At 43.5% G+C, this 22,555-nt stretch overlaps 1 protein-coding gene across 6 annotated transcripts in view; it reads right to left on the bottom strand.

The window, feature by feature from the left end:
- col4a6 (collagen, type IV, alpha 6) overlaps window positions 1-22,555 on the bottom strand; it is a 174,599-nt gene that overhangs the window by 12,826 nt on the left and 139,218 nt on the right. For 4 of the 6 annotated variants that reach the window (XM_042298205.1, XM_042298204.1, XM_042298206.1 and 1 more), the window contains 21 exons: window positions 22,323-22,392; window positions 22,121-22,228; window positions 21,807-21,956; window positions 19,442-19,543; window positions 13,699-13,856; window positions 13,261-13,443; window positions 12,907-13,093; window positions 11,053-11,094; window positions 9,831-9,902; window positions 9,620-9,727; window positions 8,959-9,177; window positions 8,500-8,661; window positions 8,043-8,051; window positions 4,622-4,792; window positions 4,189-4,332; window positions 3,847-3,969; window positions 3,235-3,416; window positions 3,072-3,135; window positions 2,583-2,765; window positions 2,295-2,402; window positions 1,909-2,100 (listed from right to left, as the gene is read on the bottom strand). In XM_042298205.1, the coding sequence (XP_042154139.1) occupies window positions 1,909-2,100; window positions 2,295-2,402; window positions 2,583-2,765; window positions 3,072-3,135; window positions 3,235-3,416; window positions 3,847-3,969; window positions 4,189-4,332; window positions 4,622-4,792; window positions 8,043-8,051; window positions 8,500-8,661; window positions 8,959-9,177; window positions 9,620-9,727; window positions 9,831-9,902; window positions 11,053-11,094; window positions 12,907-13,093; window positions 13,261-13,443; window positions 13,699-13,856; window positions 19,442-19,543; window positions 21,807-21,956; window positions 22,121-22,228; window positions 22,323-22,392 (2,737 nt within the window). The remainder of the gene's footprint in view (window positions 1-1,908; window positions 2,101-2,294; window positions 2,403-2,582; window positions 2,766-3,071; window positions 3,136-3,234; window positions 3,417-3,846; window positions 3,970-4,188; window positions 4,333-4,621; window positions 4,793-8,042; window positions 8,052-8,499; window positions 8,662-8,958; window positions 9,178-9,619; window positions 9,728-9,830; window positions 9,903-11,052; window positions 11,095-12,906; window positions 13,094-13,260; window positions 13,444-13,698; window positions 13,857-19,441; window positions 19,544-21,806; window positions 21,957-22,120; window positions 22,229-22,322; window positions 22,393-22,555) is intronic. The other 2 variants (XM_042298207.1, XM_042298208.1) reach the window with 2 other exon arrangements.

The raw sequence follows: 22,555 nt of genomic DNA, 5'->3' as shown, positions 1-22,555 counted from the left end.
ACGGCGAAGTGGACATACTCGATATTCATATCCCAAAATAAAGAAATTCTCTCACTACAATACATTTTAATAGACAGTTAGCCAAATTAGATGAGATCTTGCAAACATGGCAAGGACAACACCTGTTTATTTGTGGAAAAATCACCCTAATTTATTCTTTAGTCATACCCAGTTTATCTATTTACTTATGGCCCTGCCTACACCTAACGATTTGTTTTTAATTATATAAGCACATTTTTTCCAATTTATTTGGAACGACAAGCCAGACAAAATTAAACTGCCTTTTTATATAATGAATATGAATTCGGAGGGCTAAAATGATTAAATATTAAAGCATAGTACCTTTCACTAAAGGCATACAAAATATAATTAAATTAAAACTGTTTCTCTAGCAGATAAGAATTTCTCACCCCATGTTCAAGAATGCCTGTTTCCCTTCATTCAGATTACAACCTCTCGCTTTCGGTTATTTGACAATGAAATAATCTCCAAAATATTGCTAATTTTAGAACAAGCCAAAGAAAGCTGGTTGCAATTCAGTTGAATAAACTACAAAAGACATAACAAATATTAGTCTTGAGCTCAAATATACTAATTGATAAAAAACATATATAATCTTTGTAAACTATATCATAAATAGGACTGGTGGAGTTATGTCACACATGCAGTTAACAAACATATATGGACATTTCTGCTCTATCCAAAATTACAATCAACTGACTGCAGCATTACAGCAAAAAAATGTAGGAGTTATGTGGAAAGGGGAGAAGGTAAGGAACTTGTTGGCCCTGCATTAAAGACCAAAATAGTCTAAAGAAAATTGTGAAAGTATTTAAGTAAAAATACTTTAAAGTACTACTTAAGTCATTTTTTGGGGTATTTGTACTTTACAATTTACATTTTTGACTACTTTTACTTTTTGTTCACTACATTCATTATGAAAATATTGTACTTTGTACTCCATACATTTTCCTTGACACCCAAAAGTACTCTTTACATTTTGAATGCTTAGCATGACAGAAAAATAGTTCAATTCACAAACTTATCAACCGAACATCCCCGGTCATCCCCACTGCCTCTGATCTGGTGGACTGACTAAACCGACATGCTTTGTTTGTAAATTATGTCTAAATGTTGGAGTGTGCCCCTGGCTTTCCGTTAAAAAAAATGAATTTAAAAAAAGAAAATGGTGTCATCTGGTTTGCTTAATATAAGGAATTATAAATGATTTATACTTTTACTTTTGATACTTAAATATATTTTAAACCAAATAATGTTATACTTTTACTCAAGTAGAACTTAACTGGGTGACTTTTACTTCTATGGAGCAGCATTACAATGGTTAAATTACGAGCCTAGTTGGTTTAGCCATGGAAAAAGACAGGAACGTTCCCACTAGCCATGATTGGCTGAGATAATGTATGGGCTGGACATGCCGGGAGATGAGTTTGGTTTGGTCTGCCATGTAGCACGCTTCTGTCTATAACATGTGCTGTTCAGTATGTGTTGATAGTCCTTTCTACTGCGCCGTTTTTGGCAAAAGTCAAGGGGTCTGAATACTTTCCGAAGGCACTGTATATTATCTATGTCTGTGTGACCAACCAGTGTTCGAAACCCTGGTCTTCTGCACGCCACCAGACTGTGCCAGCCTGCTGAGCTGAAGCATAGGCATTAGCTCGGGGAGCTAACACAAGTCTATAGGCAGTGTTAGGGTTGGAGTAGGTCATCATGTTACTCATCAAGGTTACTCATCTACGCTCATCTGTGCTTCTACCCCTGCATTGCTTGCTCTTTGGGCTTGTAAGCCAGCTATCTTTAAAGTACTTTGTGACTACTGGCGATATAAAACGTGTTATAAAATACATTTGATTGATTATTTGATTGACTGATTGATTGATCTTTCCTCACCTGACTCTCCTCTAGCTCCCTTCTCTCCGTTGTACCCAGGTCCACCTGGGATGGAGGAGCCCCTCTCTCCCTTCAGACCGGCTGCTCCAGGAGTGCCGGGACGACCCCCCTCACTATAACCTGGGGTTCCTGGTAGACCCTTGGGTCCGGCCAGTCCGTTGAGCCCATCAAGACCAGGAGATCCCGGCAGACCTTGAGAAAGAATACTATTATTGCATTATAATATCGCCTAAAATAAAATGGCATACTAAAGTTATGTTAGAGCAAGCCATGTCAGTTTAAGATAAAGAACCATCTTCTCTCAGGCCAATGATGCTGTATTAGAAATGGTAATATGTGTCATGGAAAAGCTAGAGGAGACTATGGTTCAGAGTGTCTAAACAAACCTTTCTCTCCAGGTGTTCCAGGGAAGCCGGAGCGTCCAGGTGTCCCGTCTAGACCTCTTCCTCCTGGGTATCCGTTCAGACCCTTAGCGCCGGTGAAACCAGGGGTACCTGAGAAGGGGAGACCCCCAAAAAACACACCAGGGAACATGTGTGAGCACAAATGAATGTAAAGAAAATATTAATAATAAGGTTTCTTTCCCTCTTTTTTTCTATATCACTTCCTGTGACATGATTAACCTGTGTGACCTTTATGACATCACTTCCGGTGACTTTATCACCCCGACTCACCCATTTGTCCGGGTATTCCTTGATCTCCCGGTGCTCCCTTCTGTCCGTTGAACCCAGGGCCGCCTGCGAAACCGTTGTCCCCGGGGGCTCCTTTAGCACCTGGGTTGCCTGAGTAACCAGGGGTTCCGGCCTCACCTTTAGCTCCGGGACCTCCGGGGTAGCCGGACGAGTCACCTCTCTCACCTGAGAACCATACAATAAACAGGTAAGAACTTAACCAATACAAAACCTTTACACTGAAAAGGTACAGGAAAGAATGGCAGAGATAACAGAATACAACAGGTAAGAGAATACAGTTAAGAGAATAGCACAGATAAGAGACCAACAATGGTAAGAGAATACAGTTAAGAGAATAGCACAGATAAGAGACCAACAATGGTAAGGGACTACAGTTATGAGAATAGCACAGGGAAGAGACCAACATAGGTACAGTAAGATGACATGAGGTTCACAGATAGGTATACAACAGGTGATGTGACCACTACTCACCTTTGGCACCTGGCTGACCAAGGACTCCGGGGTTTCCAGGGAAACCAGGTTCGCCATCGTCACCCTACAGAACAATAATACGTCAAACTCAGTATAACATCAACTGCCACTTCTGTCTACAACATCACTGTTAAACTCTTTGTATGGTGGTGTATGTGCCTACCCTAGGTCCAGGCATGCCAGGGAAGCCGATGATACCGGGAGATCCTTTAGGCCCTGGGTAGCCTGGCCCGGCTGGGCGTCCGGGGATACCAGGAAGTCCTTGTTCTCCTTTAGCCCTGTCAGCATAACCAGGCAGCCCGGGCAAACCCTGTCGACCAGGCAGCCCTGGGAAACCCTTGTCACCTGGGGACAGGGAGGCACAAAATGGAGGATGTAGGAGCTTGTTGGTGATAAGCATTTGATCCTTAATGGCAGCTGAAGGAGCTTGTTGGTGACACACGTTTAGGACAAAATGGCTGCTGCAGGAGCTTGATGGTGGCCAGGTTGAAGATATCCAGTTTAGGACAACGTAATAATTCCAAGAGGATGCTTTAGAAAATAAACAGATTCATAGGACTAGCACCGTTGCTAAATAGCATCTCTGGTCCGATTGTTTAGAAATCTTCCTCATTTACTCAAAGAGTGATGGGATATTAGAACCCTCTTGTATTAACCTTTGTTATCTTCAGCCTCGGTTGGTGGCTCACATTTTGTAACATAATGTAAGACCTTGTTGGTGACACACATTTGGCACAAAACGGATGACAATGTTGATTTGTAGCCTACCACCTACCTCTAGGTCCAGGGAAACCGGGTAGACCGTTGGCACCATTGTCGCCCATCTGTCCCTTCTCAATGTACTCAACTCTGACGGGCAGAGAGGGTGCGCCGGGTGGACCAGCGTTACCTCTGTCACCTGGAACACACACACATAGAGAGAAGCCACATCATTCAGTTTCTCTTTGAACCAAATAACACAGTTAGGGTTTGAACCAGCCGCAGAAAAACATTGGTGAAACTAAACCAAAAGAAAAGTACTGTGAGACTATTCATCATGTCATATTAAAATGATAATCTACTCCCTATCCACTCCCTTCCCATCATTCCCTTAGTTCTGTCATTCCCAATCCCGTACCTTTAGGTCCCGGCGCTCCGAAATCTCCGGGCTGACCGTCTCTTCCTGAGAATCCGGGAGCTCCTTTCCCTCCGGGACCTCCAGGTCTTCCAGGGTTACCTGGCATTCCGGGGAAACCCACCAGTCCGGGGTAACCGCTCTCGCCTGTGAACAGGAAAGGGGTCATGATTACAAAATGACCCGTGGATCTGACTAATATCCACTTTAGATCGACATTTCCAAGCCAAATAAACATCAATAGAGCAATAGTAGGTATGGGTCCAATTACTCTAGTCATCTCTCTAAAAATGCCAAGTGCCCGACGTGGCTCTGGTTAAAAATAGTGCACTGAACGGTGTAATTTGAGATTTGCACTATTGTGAGTGTCCACCCTACCTTGGCTTGGAAGTTAGCTAGGGAGGTGTCTATGTTTGGTTATCCATCACCACCTTACCCTTTCTTCCTGGTCCCCCAGGGATGCCGTCTCTTCCCCCGGGGCTCGGTGGTCCTGGAAGACCCCTGAGTCCTGGAGAGCCATCGCCTCCTGGTTCTCCTGGTTGTCCCTTCATCCCAGCTGGGCCTGGAAAGCCTGCATCACCTCTGGCTCCCTTCACACCGGGGTAGCCTGGGCGGGGAGGGAGAGGACAGCGAGTCAGGCATAACTCTTTCCTCTGAAAAACAATAGTGCATTAAAGTAAAATAATTGTTCAAATAGGGGAGGGAGAAAGTGCTGATTTAGAAACATATGACATAAAAATAACCAAATTTACCATAACTTACCTTTATTGCACTGTTAAAAACTTACCTTATTGTGACATATACTACAATCGTATTCAGTATCTAAATTACATTATAAACTGGATCGTTTAAGCCCTGAATGCTGATTGGTAGACAGCCGTTGTGTATCAGACCGCGGTTATGACAAAACATTTATTTTATAATAGCAACAAGGCACCTTAGGGGTTTGTGCTATATGGCCAATATACCATGGCTAATGGCTGTATCCAGGCTCTCCGAGTTGTGTCACGCATAATAACAGCCTAAAGTATGTGGACACCTGCTCATCGAACATCTCATTCTGAAACAATGCCCAATAATATAGAGTTGGTCCTCCCTTTGCTGCTATAAAAGCCTCAACTCTTCTGGGAAGGCTTTCCACTCGATGTTGGAACCACAAGAGCATTAGTGAGGTCAGGCACTGATGTTGAGCAATTAGGCCTGGCTTGCATTTCTGTATGGACCTCGCTTTGTGCACGGGGGCCTTGTCATGCTGAAACAGGAAAGGGCCTTCCCCAAACTCTTGTCAAAACGTTGGAAGCACAGAATTGTCTAGAATGTCATTGTATGCTGTAGTTGGCACTATGCATTGGGGCAGGTAGCATTCTCCAGGCAACCACCAAAACCAGATTTGTCCGTCGAACTGCCAGATGGTGAAGGGTGATTCATCACTCCAGAGAATGCGTTGCCAATAGGTTTCCAATGGTCCAATTACACCACTCCAGCCGACGCTTGGCATTGTGCATGGTGATCTTAGGCTTGTGTGCGGCTGCTCGGCAATGGAAACCCATTTCATGAAGACCCAGAGGAAAGTTTATTGTGCTGACGTTGCTTCCAGAGGCAGTTTGGAACTCTGTATTGAGTATTGCGACCGAGGACAGACGATTTGTATGAGCTACTCGCTTCAGCACTCAGCGGTCACATTCTGTGAGCTTGTGTGGTCTACCACGTCGCGGCTGAGACGTTGTTGCTCCTAGACGTTTCCACTTCACAATAACAGCATTTACAGTTGGCCAGGGCAGCTCTAGCAGGACAGACATTTTACGAACTAACTGACTGGAAAGGTGGCATCCTATGACGGTGCCACGTTGAAAGTCTCTGAGCTCTTCAGTAAGGCCAACCTACTGCCAATATTTGTCTATGGAGATTGCATGGCTGTGTGCTCAATTTTATACACCTGTCAGCAACGGGTGTGGCTGAAATAGCCGAATCCACTAACTTAGGGGTGTCCACATACTTTTCTATACAGTACCAGTCAAAAGTTTGGACACCTACTCATTCAAGGGTTTTTCTTTATTTTTACTATTTTCTACATTGTAGAATAATAGTGAGGACATCAAAACGATGAAATAACACATATGGAATCATATAGTAACTAAAAAAGTTTAAAACAAATCAAAATATATTTTATATTTGAGATTTTTCAAAGTAGCCACCCTTTGCCTTGATGACAGCTGTGCACACTCTTGGCATTCTCTCAACCAGCTTCATGAGAAATACTTTTCCAACAGTCTTGAAGGAGTTCCCACATATGCTGAGCACTTGTTGACTGCTTCACTCTGCGGTCCAACTCATCCCAAACCATCTCAGTTGGGTTGAGATCGGGTGATTGTGGGCGATCCAGGTGAAAAAATCAACACCCTTTGCCTTGATGACATCTTTTTGCACTCTTGGCATTTTCTCAACCAGCTGGAATGCATTTTCAGTTAACAGTTAACAGTTAACAGTGCCAATCAGTTGTGTTGTGAGGCAGGGGTGGTGTACAGAAGATAGCCCTATTTGGTAAAAGAGCAAGTCCATATTATTCAAGAACAGCTCAAATAAGCAAAGACAAACGACAGTCCATCATTACTTCAAGACATGAAGGTCAGTCAATACGGACAATTTCAAGAACTTTGAGAGTTTCTTCAAGTGCAGTCGTAAAAAATCATCAAGCGCTATGATGAAACTGGCTCTCATGAAGACTGCCACAGGAATGGAAGACCCAGAGTTACCTCTGCTGCAGAGCAAGTTTTGATTTGCTTAACACTTTTTTGGTTACTACATGATTCCATATGTGCTATTTCATAGTTTTGATGTCTTTACTATTATTCTACAATGTAGAAAATAGTAAAAATAAAGAAAATCATTGAATGAGTGTGTCCAAACCTTTGACTGGTACTGTATACAGTGTATTTTGGCCATATACAACACCCCCTCGGGCTTTATTGCTTAACTATTGTAGTTCAGAATGCAAACAAGTCACGCGAACAAGAATGTAAATACATGTTCAGTTACACTGTTTCATGACATAGTTTAAGCTGCAATTGCACTTAAATTGAGAGAAAGTATGGAATATGAGATTGATAAATGTAAATGATTCCTGCTGGTTTACATAGTTACAGGTTACATTCAAATCTCTTATCAAGGGATGAAAAATTATCATGCCAATATTCATGATAAAATATACTGTACACTCAAGTGCAATTCCAGAGTACAATTAGATAGCTCAACCACATGATAAATACCCTTTTGGAAGCCTTCTATGGTTTCTGTCTTCTATATGTTTCTAGAACAGGCTTTTTAGGTTCGTAGGTTGAGGTGAGTCGGTTGGATGGTTATGAGGGTAAGGGTTCACACAAGCCTATCAATGTTACAGCGACACACACAATTGCTGCTATGTTTAGTTAGGGTTGTAAAATTCCCAGGATTTCCAGAAATCCTTGTTGGAAGATCCATGGAATCAGGGGGGAATACGAAGGAAATCCGGGAATCTTCTAACCAGGATTTTTGGAAAACCTGAGAATTTTGGGAAAGTTTCCGGAAATTGTCATTCCTAGGTTTAGTAGAGATCCAACGTGAAGATTGCACCTAGAAGATTAGTGCTACCTGAAAAAATACTATGAAGTTCAACAACTTTCCATCTCTTTCTTTGGACTCAAATGCTTAAGGTCTAGAACAGTTCTTAGTTCTAGAAGCCAGTTGTTCTAAAATGGGGAATTTCAAATCGCATGGAGCAGTTAGAGTTGGTAAGATGGGCGGAGGAGGCAAGGGTTAGAGCGACTGGTCTAAGACGGAGCGGGGGGGGGTGAAGGGACACAGGGAAGGGAGTAGCTCACCTTGACAGCCTAGGGAGAGACCCATCACCAAGAAGAGAGGGATGGAGTGATGATAATGACGGATGTAGGTGATAGGGATGGTGCAGGAAGAGAGGAGGAAGGGGAAGAAGGACGAGGAGATGGAAAAGAAAGAGAGAGGTGAGAGGAAACGCTTTTGGGGATGGAGATCACAAACAGGCAACCAGTAGAAACGGACTGAAGGATCAAACAAAAATAGAGAGAACATGTCAATAAAGGAGAGGAGTGGTGGGGAGCTTTCACAATCAACACACAGACATGGAGGAAAGAGTCTCTGTCTGTTCGCGCTGTGGGCTAAAACGAAAGGCGCCGACGACTAGGAGATGCCTGGGATCTGGAATCAATTGATTCAATGGATTAATGACAACATTAAACATTCCCAAACATATCCAAAATTCCGGAAATCCTACGACATTCCCCTTGTTTTCCCGACTCTCACCTGGAGGTCCGGTTAATCCTCTGCTTCCGGCTGGTCCGGCAGGACCGGGAAATCCACCCGGTCTGCCCTCTCCGGGAAGTCCAGGAAGACCTGGAGTTCCGGGGTAGCCTTCGGTACCACGCTCACCCTTAGCGCCGGAAACACCGGACCGCCCGTCAAAACCTGGGAGAATACAGGACACAGGGTAAAATACAGCAGGACACACAGCAACATACAGTACAGATACACAGAGCCACATAGAAACATACATCCCCCGCTGAATAAAAGCATCCATGTGGGCATTATAAAGGCCTTATGAGGGCTTCATTGAACCTTTGAAGTTGTAGGTAGTTCAGTGTTCCCCATTTTCATATCGAGATGGACAGAAAGTTTGATCAATAGATAGATACATAGCTTACTTTACTGATCCCCAAAGGGTAATTGATCAGATTATTAGTTCATTATCATGCTGAGACCCACCTGGTCCTCCAGGTGGTCCCGATGCTCCTCGCTCTCCCTTGTCTCCTGGTCCTCCGGGAAACCCAGGTGATCCAGGGAGACCTGTTGAGGCCCCCAGAACCTCCCCCGGCTGCCCCTTTTCCCCCGGCCTCCCCAGGAACCCGTTTTTCCCTGGGGCCCCTGGACGGCCCTCGCCTGGGATACCTGGGACGCCCGCATCTCCTCTGGGGCCAGGGAAACCTGAGAGAGGGGGGGAGGGGGATAAAGTTGGTTAAATTCAATAAATCATTCTTTTCACTATTACTGTATGTACAGTATGCCATTTAGCAGACACTAAAGGTAATTTGTGTGGGCAGCAAACAAACGAGTGAGTAGAAGTAATTGAAAAATTCAGTCAACTTCATTCAGTAAATATTTATGGTCACTAATTGGCAGCAATGGACCACAGATGTCAGTGGTCACTAGAACAGAGAAGAGTGGTGATATTGTCAAGGCTAATTAACATGAGCTCATGGGAACAAGAACATTAGACTATAAAGTCATATCTTGTAAATATTATCAACAATGGACGATAGATATCAAGTTCTAATCAGATTAGTGGTGACTAGATGGTCATGCTTGAAAAGAGAAGAGTGGAGATATTGTTGAAGCTAACGGGTAAGACATGAGCTGTGTTAGTCACCTTGTGGTCCAGGCTGACCTCCAAAGCCAGGGTCTCCCCTCTCTCCCTTCCCTCCATCAAAGCCGGGCCGACCGGGACCCCCTGGGAAACCTGGCTCGCCCTTGGGACCTACACACACACACACACACACACACACACACACAACTTCCGTGTAAAAAAAACAACCCATGAAACAGGAAGTGTTGCCATGGTGATGATGTCTATATGTTACCTGTTCTTCCAGGTATTCCTGGGTAGCCGGGTTCTCCGTCCTCGCCAGGTAGACGACAAGGGACCGTCAACCCTAGTAACAGCCAGTCAGATCAAGGTTAGCACGCACGCACACACATACACACACACAGGGCTGGAGTAAAGCCCTCTATTCCTCAGTCAAACTGATACAATGCCATTATAATATTAAAGTACACACAGTCTAGCTTATACATACATACATACTGGCCATCACTGTAGCACATTATTATTATTTGTATGCTTGTTTCTGGATATGCATTTATGTGATTACGACTACGTTCGATTATGGTGAGGATTTTAATGTCAATCTGTTGATTAAAAGTAGTTAGTAAATGATTAAGACAATATTATAGGTATGGACAGTAAAAAGTGATCCACAGCTAGTAAGTAAATTTATTTTATTTTGGTATTATTTCAATTTAAAAAACTACACTAATGTAAGTCTCATTGGCTACCCTCCCATCGCCCTCCCCCCTCCCTATTGGTTAAGCACTTAGCAGAGGCGGAGCTTAACACATGCACCAGGGTTCAGCAGCTCTGATTGGAGGAAAAGGAGTGAAGTAATGCACTGCTACATGCCAATGGCCACCGAAAGCTCCCAACCATTTTCTGACAGAGGAAGAGAGTTGTACTGTAGCACGGAACTTAGCTCTGGTCCAGGGCGATACACGCGGCTTGCTGTTGCTGAGCCAGCCAGCCTCACGTAATGCCCTGGACCAGAGCTACTTGGAACTCAAACCTGGGAAGAATGTTCCTCATCAAGTGTCAATCATCAACTGATTCAAGCCCAATGGAATCCCAATCATACGGGGAAACAAGGAGCCTCCATTGGTGACAGCATGAACAAATGATTGACATGTTGAGTAAATTACAATTCTGTCCATTGAAGAGTTCAGTTGCTCCTTTCTCTACCATTACATGCTTTGAATGAGCACAAGGGGTGTTCCATCCAACCAATAGCCACAGAATTATCTAGTACCTCCTGAGCCACAGGTACACAGTACGTGGACAACCGTCTGCCATCCATTTTGGCACCAAAACGTTCCATAACAATGACATAAAAATGGAATCCTATTGACTTGGAACTCCGGGTGCCGAAATGGCTGCCATTGGAACTCTGAATCTGAAACAGAGCTGGCATTAAAGACTATATCTATGGCTCTGGGGTTCTTTGTCAAGGGCCGTTCTCTTTAACTTCTCACCTCCCTCTGCGTCATTAACCCCCTCCTGCCCACAGCTGTCACCTGGTCAGACAAACATGCACAGGGTCAGAGTGATGGAAGGATGGAGATGCAGGGATGAATGGAGAGAGAGAGAGAGAAATATAAAGTGTGAGTCAGAGAGAGAGAGTGGAAGAGAGAGGAAAGAGAGGGAGAGTGGAAGAGAGAGTGGAAGAGAGAGAGAGAGAGAGAGAGGAAGAGAGAGGAAGAGAGAGAGGAAGAGAGAGTAAGATTTGAGAGAGCGTGAGGAAGAGAGAGAGCGCGGGGGGGGGGATACAGGGAGGACAGGACGGCAGAGGACAAGCCAATCAAGGTCATTCAGGTAATTTGCATACAGTCACGCAAATCAATGCATAAGCCAGTTAAAAATCATTCAAACAAACAAACAGCAAATCAGAGGTCAGAGATTAAGCATTCAGTTCAGGCATAAGCAAAGTAAAAATCATTCTGAGATGGTTGGTCAAGGTTATTCTCTTTCAGAAGAGGAGAAAGAGAGGGAGAGAATGGCAAATATGAACAAAATGATAAAGATATCTTAATAGCTTAGTCGGCAAAAAAAAAAGGTCACATCATGTGTTTCGCCCTCTTTTGTTATGCAACCTTTCCTCATTCTCTCTCTCTTCAAAAAAGAACAACATATCGTCTTAAAAAAGATCATTGAATCCGTCTCAGCATTAGCATTATTGTATCAGAAAACGTAGGCAACAGTCACACGCACGTTCATTCGTATGAGTGGCAAAATGCTGTTGGGTTTTGTGTCATTCAATCTCAGAGAAGACTAAGCTAGCTAGCCTCATGTCTATTGCAATTAAAACATTTTCCATGACAAGTAAGGTGTCCATCTTAGGACAGCCTCAGTGTCATCAGGAGTTGTCAGTCTCCTGTATACTTACTCTAAATTATCATTACGTTAACATCCATGAACTTGTATTCATTCTTTTTAAAACATCCATTTCTTTCTCCTCTGAGATTGAAAAATCACAGTTCAGTAGTAGCCGTTATTGCGCAATCACAGCAAAGGAATTATTGTTCGTCTGTGTGAATTGATAAAGCAGCTATACTCCTAGACAAAAAGTGCTTCTGCCCCCATAGGTTAACCCTTTGAAGAACCCTTTTTGGTTCCACGTAGGACCCTTTTCACAGAGGGTTCTACATGGAACCCAGAAGGGTTCTATGTGGAACCAAAAAGGGTTCTCCCAGGAACAAAAAAGAGTTCTGGTACGGGGACAGCCGAAGAACCCTTTTGGAACCCTTTTTTTCTAACAGTGTACTGTAGCTAAAGGCTGAGGTAGGTTGGCTAGAGAAGATATAAGCGATTAATGATGGGCCTTTAATTGACCAATCAACTGCCTGCAAGGGAATGAATGACGAGAGGAAAACCTTGAAGACATAGCAAGCTGCATTGGCTGCTTTAGCAACAACCTTACTACTGCTCTTGTATTGTTCTGTATGCCCCAATTGCACATATTTTCTTTGGTGTGTCTGTAGCTACTGAAGGGCTGTGGTACTTAGGATGCATTTAGACGAGCAGCCCAATTCTGATATTTTGACCAATTACATCTGATCTTTTCACGCCAAAATCTTTTTCAGACCTGATCTGATTAGTTAAGATCAGAATTGGGCTCCCTGTCTAAACGCAGCCTTAGTTACTGAAATTCTTTGTGTTGTTCGCACAATGGGAAGCAAGTGGGATTCTTAAAGTTGTTCTTTTAGACAGTTTGCTTGTTCTACGTGTAGTCTTCCTGTGGAGAGGATAGGATACACACTATATATACACACTTTCACATTACTCTCTCTCTGTCTCTCTCCATGGCCTCCTTGTTGGGTGGCACATACCTGGCGGGCCAGGTAAACCAGGTTGCCCTGGTAACCCGGTGAAGCCCGGGTCGCCTGGCAACCCGCGGGTACCGACGGTACCCTGGTAGCCAATCCCATTCTCTCCTGGTTCACCCGCGCGACCTTTGGCCCCCGAGAACCCTGGGAAACCTCTCTCTCCAACGGTTCCGTAGCCATCGACATCAGCCTGGGGAGTGGAGAGGAACAGTTCCATTACAATACACAGGACATGGCGTGTGTGGGTGTGTATCTATAAAGGTGTGTAAATGTGTGTGCCTGGGTACAGTACGTGGCCGCGTGTATCTGTGTGTGTATCTATTCGTGTGTGTACATGTGTGTGTACATGTGACTCACAGGAGGCCCAGGCTGTCCAGGGAACCCAGGCAGTCCATCTCTCCCGGGTCGGCCCATGTCTCCAGGGGGGCCCTGAGGACCCAGGGCCCCCAGTTCACCCTTGATCCCCCGGCTGAACGACGGGTAGAAGGAGGCCCCCTTCTCTCCTTTACGCCCAAAGAAACCCCTCTCACCCGCACGACCCTGAGGGGAGAAGAAGAAGAGTTGTTACCATCACATTCTGTAGTTTGTCGTCATACCTCAGATTTGTGACGCAGACCTAGTAACGCATGTACTTTTAATATGTGATATTTGTACATTGAAACAAGGAGTGAGTAGACATAAACTGCTTCATTTTTAGAGTAAACGTACATTTTAGCAGCATTATACTTTTACATATTTGCAGAAAATGCCCCAAAACACAAGTCAGCTTCAAACAGTCAAATCCTGATCACTTACAGGTGTTCCTGGTTGTCCTCCGAAACCGGGTATGCCAGGGTCTCCACTCTCGCCTTTACGTCCGAACCCCCCAGGTCTTCCATCAGACCCAGGAGCACCCGGTGGCCCCACCCCACCCGAGGTGCCTTCTCCCAGGCAGTTACAGTCACCCAGCTCCCCTGGACCACAGAGGAAGATGGAAGTAAGTTAAGGAGACAGATTAAGATACATTAAAGCTTTACTGTCCCAAAATTGGGCAATTTGATTTGCAGCTGTATAATAACCCAACACACTTGAGAGGTGTTGGGAAAGAACTGGGTACGAGAGTTATAGTGTAAAATGAATGTACAGATGTACAATGTGTTTTTTTATTTGATTTGATTGAACTTTGAATTATTCAGGGGAGCCCAATTGAGACCAGGGTCTCATTCACGGAGCCCTGAAAACAAACAACCCACAACATGATAATTCAATTCATCAATAAAGCAGCACAAATAAAATACAGGATTACCTCAGATACACACTACATCTCAACAACACAAATAAACTACAGGATTACCTCAGATACACACTACATCTCAACAACACAAATAAACTACAGGATTACCTTAGATGCACACTACATCTCAACAACACAAATAAACTACAGGTTTACCTCAGATACACACTACATCTCAACAACACAAATAAACTACAGGATTACCTCAGATACACACTACATCTCAACAACACAAATAAACTACAGGATTACATCTCAACAGCACAAATAAACTCAGATCAGATACACACTACATCTCAACAACACAAATAAACTACAGGTTTACCTCAGATACACACTACATCTCAACAACACAAATAAACTACAGGTTTACCTCAGATACACACTACATCTCAACAACACAAATAAACTACAGGTTTACCTCAGATACACACTACATCTCAACAACACAAATAAACTACAGGTTTACCTCAGATACACACTACATCTCAACAACACAAATAAACTACAGGTTTACCTCAGATACACACTACATCTCAACAACACAAATAAACTACAGGATTACCTCAGATACACACTACATCTCAACAACACAAATAAACTACAGGTTTACCTCAGATACACACTACATCTCAACAGCACAAATAAACTACAGGTTTACCTCAGATACACACTACATCTCAACAACACAAATAAACTGCAGGTTTACCTCAGATACACACTACATCTCAACAACACAAATAAACTACAGGTTTACCTCAGATCAACTACATCTAAACAACACAAATAAACTACAGGTTTACCTCAGATACACACTACATCTCAACAACACAAATAAACTACAGGTTTACCTCAGATACACACTACATCTCAACAACACAAATAAACTACAGGTTTACCTCAGATACACACTACATCTAAACAACACAAATAAACTACAGGTTTACCTCAGATACACACTACATCTCAACAACACAAATAAACTACAGGTTTACCTCAGATACACACTAACAGCACAAATAAACTACAGGATTACCTCAGATACACACTACATCTCAACAACACAAATAAACTGCAGGATTACCTCAGATACACACTACATCTCAACAACACAAATAAACTACAGGATTACCTCAGATACACACTACATCTAAACAACACAAATAAACTACAGGATTACCTCAGATACACACTACATCTCAACAACACAAATAAACCACCACAATCATCCCAAACACCTGCAAGCCTCAGTGAATTCAGCCCTCTGTCACGTTCTGACCTTTATTTCCTTTGTTTTGTCATTATTTAGTATGGTCAGGGCGTGAGTTGGGTGGGCAGTCTATGTTTGTTTTTCTATGTTTTGGGGCATTTCTATGTTTCGGCCTAGTATGGTTCTCAATCAGAGGCAGGTGTCATTAGTTGTCTCTGATTGAGAATCATACTTAGGTAGCCTGGGTTGCACTGTTTGTTTGTGGGTGATTGTCTATGTTAGTGGCCTGTGTCAGCACAGGTCTATTTTGTAGCTTCACGGTCGTCATTTGTTTATTGTTTTGTATGCAGTGTCAGTACTTTCTTTATTAAAGATTTACCATGGACACTTACCACGCCGCATTTTGGTCCGACTCTCCTTTTCGCCTCTCCTCTTCGGAAGAAGAGGAGGAAGACCGTGACACCCTCATTCAACCCTCATCAACTACCCTATTGGCACCAGGGATTCCAGATTTAATGACGTTTGTAAATGATTTCAAAACATGCAGAGACACAAGGGACCTCAAGATTTATCCAACCCTGTGAGCGGATTTGGTGCCCCACATTTTTGTTGTTGTTACTTTAACAGAGAATTGAGATATGTAGGAGAGCTTAGTAGACAAAAAGGGAGAAGTGAAGTGATGTACAGGAATTAAGAACGGTTCAGCCAACCTTCTGATGAAGGAGGCAGGGATGAATATTAAACCTGTCATCTGTGATAAAGTGAAGTGCGTTATGGTACAGTGCATCTTGGGGTTTTAGAATAGTCGCTGCTACATTCTAGTATATGGTGTCATCATAATCAAAACCTGGCAGGAAGGTTGCCTGTACAACTTGTTTAGGGAGAGGCATGATCTATTTATTTGATTGATCTTTTTTTTTACCCCCCCAAAAAGTGTTGTGATATTTTTTGGGGTGGGCGGAGGGGTACATTATCCATTTCAAATTCTAAGTTTATAGAACTTCTACCTGTAGTCTGCCATTCAATATATATATCTATATATTTGTTTCAAGAAATTTGAACAGGGTATGGTAGTAGGTGCCATGCACACCGGTTTTAGTGTCTCAAGAACTGCAACGCTGTTGGGTTTTTCGCGTTCAACAGTTTCCCGTGTGTATCAAGAATGGTCCACCACCCAAAGGGACATCCAGCCAATTTGACACAACTGTGGGAAGCAACATGGGCCAGCATCCCTTTGGATCACTTTCGACACCTTGTAGAGTCCATGAATTGAGGGCAAAAGGGGGTGCAACTCAATATTAGGAAGGTGTTCCTAATGCCTTGTACACATAGTGTGTATATTGTATGTGTTGGGCATTATGGATTGTTTATTTGTATGTGTTGGGCTTTAGCCGAGATTATTCTTCACAGAGTCAAGTATATTTGTCCAGGCCTCAATTGTTCCACCAGCACCATTAATTCTAGCTGTCTATAATTCTAATGTTATAACTTATAATAGTATCTGTATTTACTGGCGAATTGAGAGAGAGTGAGGTGATTGCCATCTAAGAGCCAACATCTTCTTTGCGTCTACCCCCCCCCTTCTTCCCCCCACTAACCACCGGTCCTGGTTACCCATCATTAGGCACACCTGGACTTCATCACTTCCCTGATTACTCCCCCTTTATCTAGCACTCCGTTGTTATCCCCCATCAGGCAGTATGGTATCGGTGTTCGTATACAGATGCTACTTTTGTGCAGGTGTTCACTCTATGCTTGTTCGTATTAAACTCACCGGACTGCACCTGCTTCCTAAACTCCCTGCCTCTTTGTTACAGCCGGCAGTAATCGTCTGTGACTAATTGAGAGATTCAAGGCAGTGTGTCCTCGTTAAGTAACATAACAGATGCAAAGCATTAGAAGTTTTTATCCGTGCACTTTAATATTCATTTTGTAACTTAATCTCCGAAGCATTTAACTGCAGGGCAGTGGAGGAATATGGAGGACTCTGTCTCGCTTATTTAGGGGACAGTTGGGATCAATCTCATTGTAAAAGGTTTCCTTGGTGTTAAATGCAGTCTGTGATCAAACTTTAAAATCTTTAAGTTAATGGTTCGAATTACGGGATGCCAAGGTCACATTTTCCCATATCCTGTTCCAGTTTAAGGTTTGTTCAGATCCAGTTAAACCTGTGGACCATACTTTTTAAATGGGTAGCTCAGAATATGAGCTTTCCAAAAGGTTGTATTTTATATTGAGCTATATAGTGGTTAGAGCGTTGGGCCAGTAACTGAAAGGTTGCTAGATCGAATCCCTGAGCTGACAAGGTAAAAATCTGTCGTTTTGCCCCTGAACAAGGCAGTTAACCCACAATTCCTAGGCTGTTATTGAAAATAAGAATTTGTTCTTGTTCTTATCTTGCCTAGTTAAATAACAAAACAGAGATCCGTCCTTGAATCATTGAATGGTTCGGTAGTTGTGTTCCCCAAGGGAGTCCATAGGCCAGCTTAACGAATTTGCCTGGTAATGTGTAGGCATCTTTCAAATCTAGGAATGTTCTCAAACCATTACTGTTCAAGAGCAATAGGAGACACCATCTTTCTCTCTATACTCAGGCAGAACGATCTCTAAACCAATTTAGGATGTGACAAAATGCTAGTGCCTGGAAATAAAAATTTAAAGTTTGGTACGGATAGTCCTTCGTCTTTCCCTCTTTTTGCAAGTGTGTTTATTTGACCTTGCCATGCACATTTTGAAAACCGCACTATGGATTCGATCCCAGTAGCCAGAAGTTGGAGACAAGGGAAGCATTGAAGTACAGAAATTCAGCCGTGGCAATATATTCATTTTGACAATAGATATTTGGCCAGTTAAAGCAACTGGGATATTAGTCTACCGATTGGGATTGCATAAGTAGAGATGGAGTCTCTCACCGGGGTCTTGAGAACCAGTAGGGCAGATTTGGTTAGATGTATTTTATAACTTAAGACAGTGCTGGATTTGTCTATGATCGACAGAGCTTTTGAGAGGGATTTAGATACACTGTCTCGACGAAGTAAAATATCTTCGGTGTATAATGAGATGACGTGATCCATAGAATTTAGACATGTCGGTGTAATTTCTTTCGAGGGTATGACCTACTTCAATTAAAATAAGCTTACTTTAAAGAAAATCACAGCTTCTTAACTAGCTCATTGGTATTCTTTATTAAACGTATCATTTTTGTAAATCCGAAAGCCCACAAATGCCATCCAATGCATACACGTGAAACTTCTCTGAAATATTTCTAAGGGAATTCGAAAACATCATACATTTGAGTTGTTCCCACATTAAGTACCAATTTTAAATCAATATGGGCTTTCTGCAAGGCAACAAAATCAGATTGCAGCTCTAACGTAGCCTGGTCCAGCAGTAGGGACAATAGCGCACATAACAGCTTAATCTGCATACAGATGAATGTTACAGGTTTTTCCAGATAGACCAATATTATTTATGTAACTAATAAAGGGGACAGGTCGCAAAATCGACCCCTGCGAGACACCTTTAGTAGTGTCGAGGTCATTTGACTTGGCACCATCAGAAAGCACACAGAATCAAAGGCCTTTGATTGGTCGAGCAATATGGCAGAGCAGTGATTCCTATGACCTTAAGCAATTTAACACGTTATATAAGACAAGCGTAGCTGTTGAAACAGTGCTGTGTTCAGGTCTAAAACCAGACTGGTGCACATTAAGAATATCATTTGATGTAAAACATTTTTTTTTTAAAGATCTTAGCCGAGTTTTCCAGTGATTCTAATATTTTTGCAAGGCAAGATAGGCTACAAATTGGCCAGTAGTTATCTAGGTTATCGAAGGATCCCCACCTATGTGAAGGAGGAGGACATGCGCAGCCTTCCAGATATTAGGGATAGTCAAAGATTCTACAACGAGGGGGGGGCAGAAAGCTACAGTAGAGAGGGATCCAGCAAATCAGCCCCAGCAGATTTTTAAATTATTTTTTACATCAATTTTGTTTTTGTTGTGCGTAATGTGTATGTGTGTGTGTGTGTGTCTGTGCGTGCATGTGTATCCTACCTTTGGGTCCCTTATATCCACTGGCTCCAGGTGGTCCCTGGGCTCCTGGTCGTCCTGGCATTCCTGGTAGATTGTCGAACAAGTCGGTTTGGATGTTGGCTACTGCACACACACACACACACACACACACACACACACACACACATAGATGATTCGACTAGTTGTACAGAGTAGTAGAAGTATTGGTACAAAGAACACTTACACCACTGTGGTATTTTGCGCGCACACACACACACACACACACACACACACACACACACACACACACACACACACACACACACACACACACACACACACACACACACACACACAAACACTCTTGACCTCTAACTTAAAAACTCTGTTACTTCGGTCTGTTAGTTAGCTCATATGGAATAGGAAGGGTTGGTCAGTCTTTGGACAATACAAACTTGTTTTGTCTCTGTGCATCACATCTGCCTTTGTTAGAATGTTTTTAGCGAGCAGGGAAACATAGCAGGAAAGTACGAAACATTTACCCATTGTTGTTCATCCTCATTTGTGGCAAAGATATCATCGGAAAATCTCTAATATTTTCTCTCTCCCATATGCCGGAACCATAGATGTGGAGACTGTATCGGTGTACTGTTTATCTATGGTCCTGCCATACGGGTGGGTAGGGAGACACCTAGTGGCCAGATGTGAGAAAGCATCTTGGATTTGAGCAACCACTCTTCCCAGCTACACTGGCATGTGCTAGTAAAGAGTGTTCTGACCACAGGTGGTTGGATGCAACTTCATTGGGGAGAACGGGCTTGTGGTCAAAGCTGGAGTGGAATGAGGGGAATGGTATCAAATGCATCAAACACACAGTTTCCATGTGTATGATATCATTCCATTCGCTCCGTTCCAGACGTTATTATGAGCCGTCCTCCCCTCAACAGCCTCCACTGGTCCTGACGGTTAGTTTAGATCAGAACCATGCGTATACATGTAGTTGTATACCTATGGCTCAGGTTTGGAAACTTGATATAGTTGAGGTATTATTTTTGTTTCGGTGGTCTGAATATTGCCATGGTAACAGCAATATCCCCACTCTGGTGGCAGGGACTACCTTCTGGTATGCTAACTTCCAGTGTTTGGCCCTTGGGCCCCATAGTGACGACCAGACAGGGGACGCTGGACGAGTCTTCATCTCCAGGAGGACGGCACAGGACACACAGTCAGTTACATCCCTCCCTTTGTACCTTTGTTTCTTCATTTATTCCTCTGTCTTTAACTCAATCTGTCTTTAACTCAATCTGTCTTTAACTCAATCTGTCTTTAAGTCAATCTATCTTTAAGTCAATCTATCTTTAACTCAATCTGTCTTTAACTCAATCTGTCTTTAACTCAATCTGTCTTTAACTCAATCTGTCTTTAACTCAATCTGTCTTTAACTCAATCTGTCTTTAACTCAGATGTTTTATTTTTTAGTATTTTTTACCCCCTTTTCTCCCCAATTGGTAGTTACAGTCTTGTCCCGTCGCTGCAACTCCCGTACGGACTCGGGAGAGGCGAAGGTCGAGAGCCGTGCGTCCTCCGAAACACGGCCCCCCAAGCCGCACTGCTTTTTGACACAATGCTCGCTTAACCCGGGAAGCCAGCCGCACCAATGTGTCGGAGGAAACACGTACACCTGGCGACCGTGTCAGCGTGCATGTGCCAAACCCTCCCCTAACCTGGATCATGCGTCTCCTGGTCGCAGCCGGTTGTGACACAGCCTGGTAATCGAACCAGGATCTGTAGTGACACAGCTAGCACTGTGCCTTAGACCGCTGCGCCACTCGGGAGGCCACCTCAATCTGTCTTTAACTCAACCTCTCTTCTCTCATTCTCTCACTCCTTGTCTTTCCTCTCACTTGTCTCTCTCATCTTTCTCACTTGTCTCTCTCATCTTTCTCACTTGTCTCTCTCATCTTTCTCACTTGTCTCTCTCATCTTTCTCACTTGTCTCTCTCATCTTTCTCACTTGTCTCTCTCATCTTTCTCACTTGTCTCTCTCATCTTTCTCACTTGTCTCTCTCATCTTTCTCACTTGTCTCTCTCATCTTTCTACTTGTCTCTCTCATCTTTTCTCTCATCTTTCTCACTTGTCTCTCTCATCTTTCTCACTTGTCTCTTTCATCTTTCTCACTTGTCTCTCTCATCTTTCTCACTTGTCTCTCTCATCTTTCTCACAAATATACCTTTTCTCTCTCTTTCGCCAATAACACTTCGATTGAAATTAATAAAAAGTTAGACAAAAAAACTGGAAGCCAACAGTCACTCAGTACCTCAAACTGTTATTATCGCTAAAAAGCTCCATCCCTCATCCATCCCGCATGAAACATGACGGATATGATTATGCCGATGCGTAACATACCAGATCTGCCTGGTGGTCCGGGTGGTCCAGGGGTTCCTGGTAAGCCTTGTCCTCCTGGTTGGCCCTCAGGACCATAGCTCTGTCTGCCTGGGTTACCCCTCTCTCCCTTAGGACCCGGTGTACCAGGGAACCCTGGGCTGCTTCCGCGACCTGGGAGAAGGTTGAGAGAGGAGAGACGAGGAGGTGAGAGGGAGAGAGGAGGGGAAAGGAGAGGATGCCTGTATGCATGTGTGTGTCTATGTGCATGTATGCATTTGTGTGTGTGTGCTATGTGTGCGTGCCTCCATGCATGTGTATGTGTGTCTCAGTGTTACCATCGCCGAAGGAGTCGCCTGGTCGTCCTGGTTGTCCTGGAAACCCTGGAGCTCCTGCGTCCCCTGGTTGGCCAGGGAGGCCGTCGACGCCGTTGTCACCTGGTGCTCCTGCAACCAATCAGAGGACAGGTGGTCAACAGAGGGGATTGTGGGTATCAGGCTTTTTCATGATACATAACATGTTTGTGTGTGTGTGTGTTACCTTGAACAGTCATCCCTTGTGCGTCAGTGTAGATCGGGGGTCCGGGAGGCCCCTGTTCTCCCTGGTCACCCTAAAAACAAACAGAAGAAAAGAACATATATTTACTTCTTCACCCCCTACTGGCAGACTGGAGCCTTGCAACTCAAACCCTCAGAACAAGATGACACAATTCTGATCTTTATCCACAAATTATTGGTCTTTTGACCAATCAGATCTGCTCTTCCACCGAAAAT

The sequence above is a fragment of the Oncorhynchus tshawytscha genome, linkage group LG15 (assembly GCF_018296145.1).
Source record: "Oncorhynchus tshawytscha isolate Ot180627B linkage group LG15, Otsh_v2.0, whole genome shotgun sequence".
Lineage (NCBI taxonomy): Eukaryota > Metazoa > Chordata > Actinopteri > Salmoniformes > Salmonidae > Oncorhynchus > Oncorhynchus tshawytscha.
This window is presented reverse-complemented; position numbering and strand designations above follow the sequence as displayed.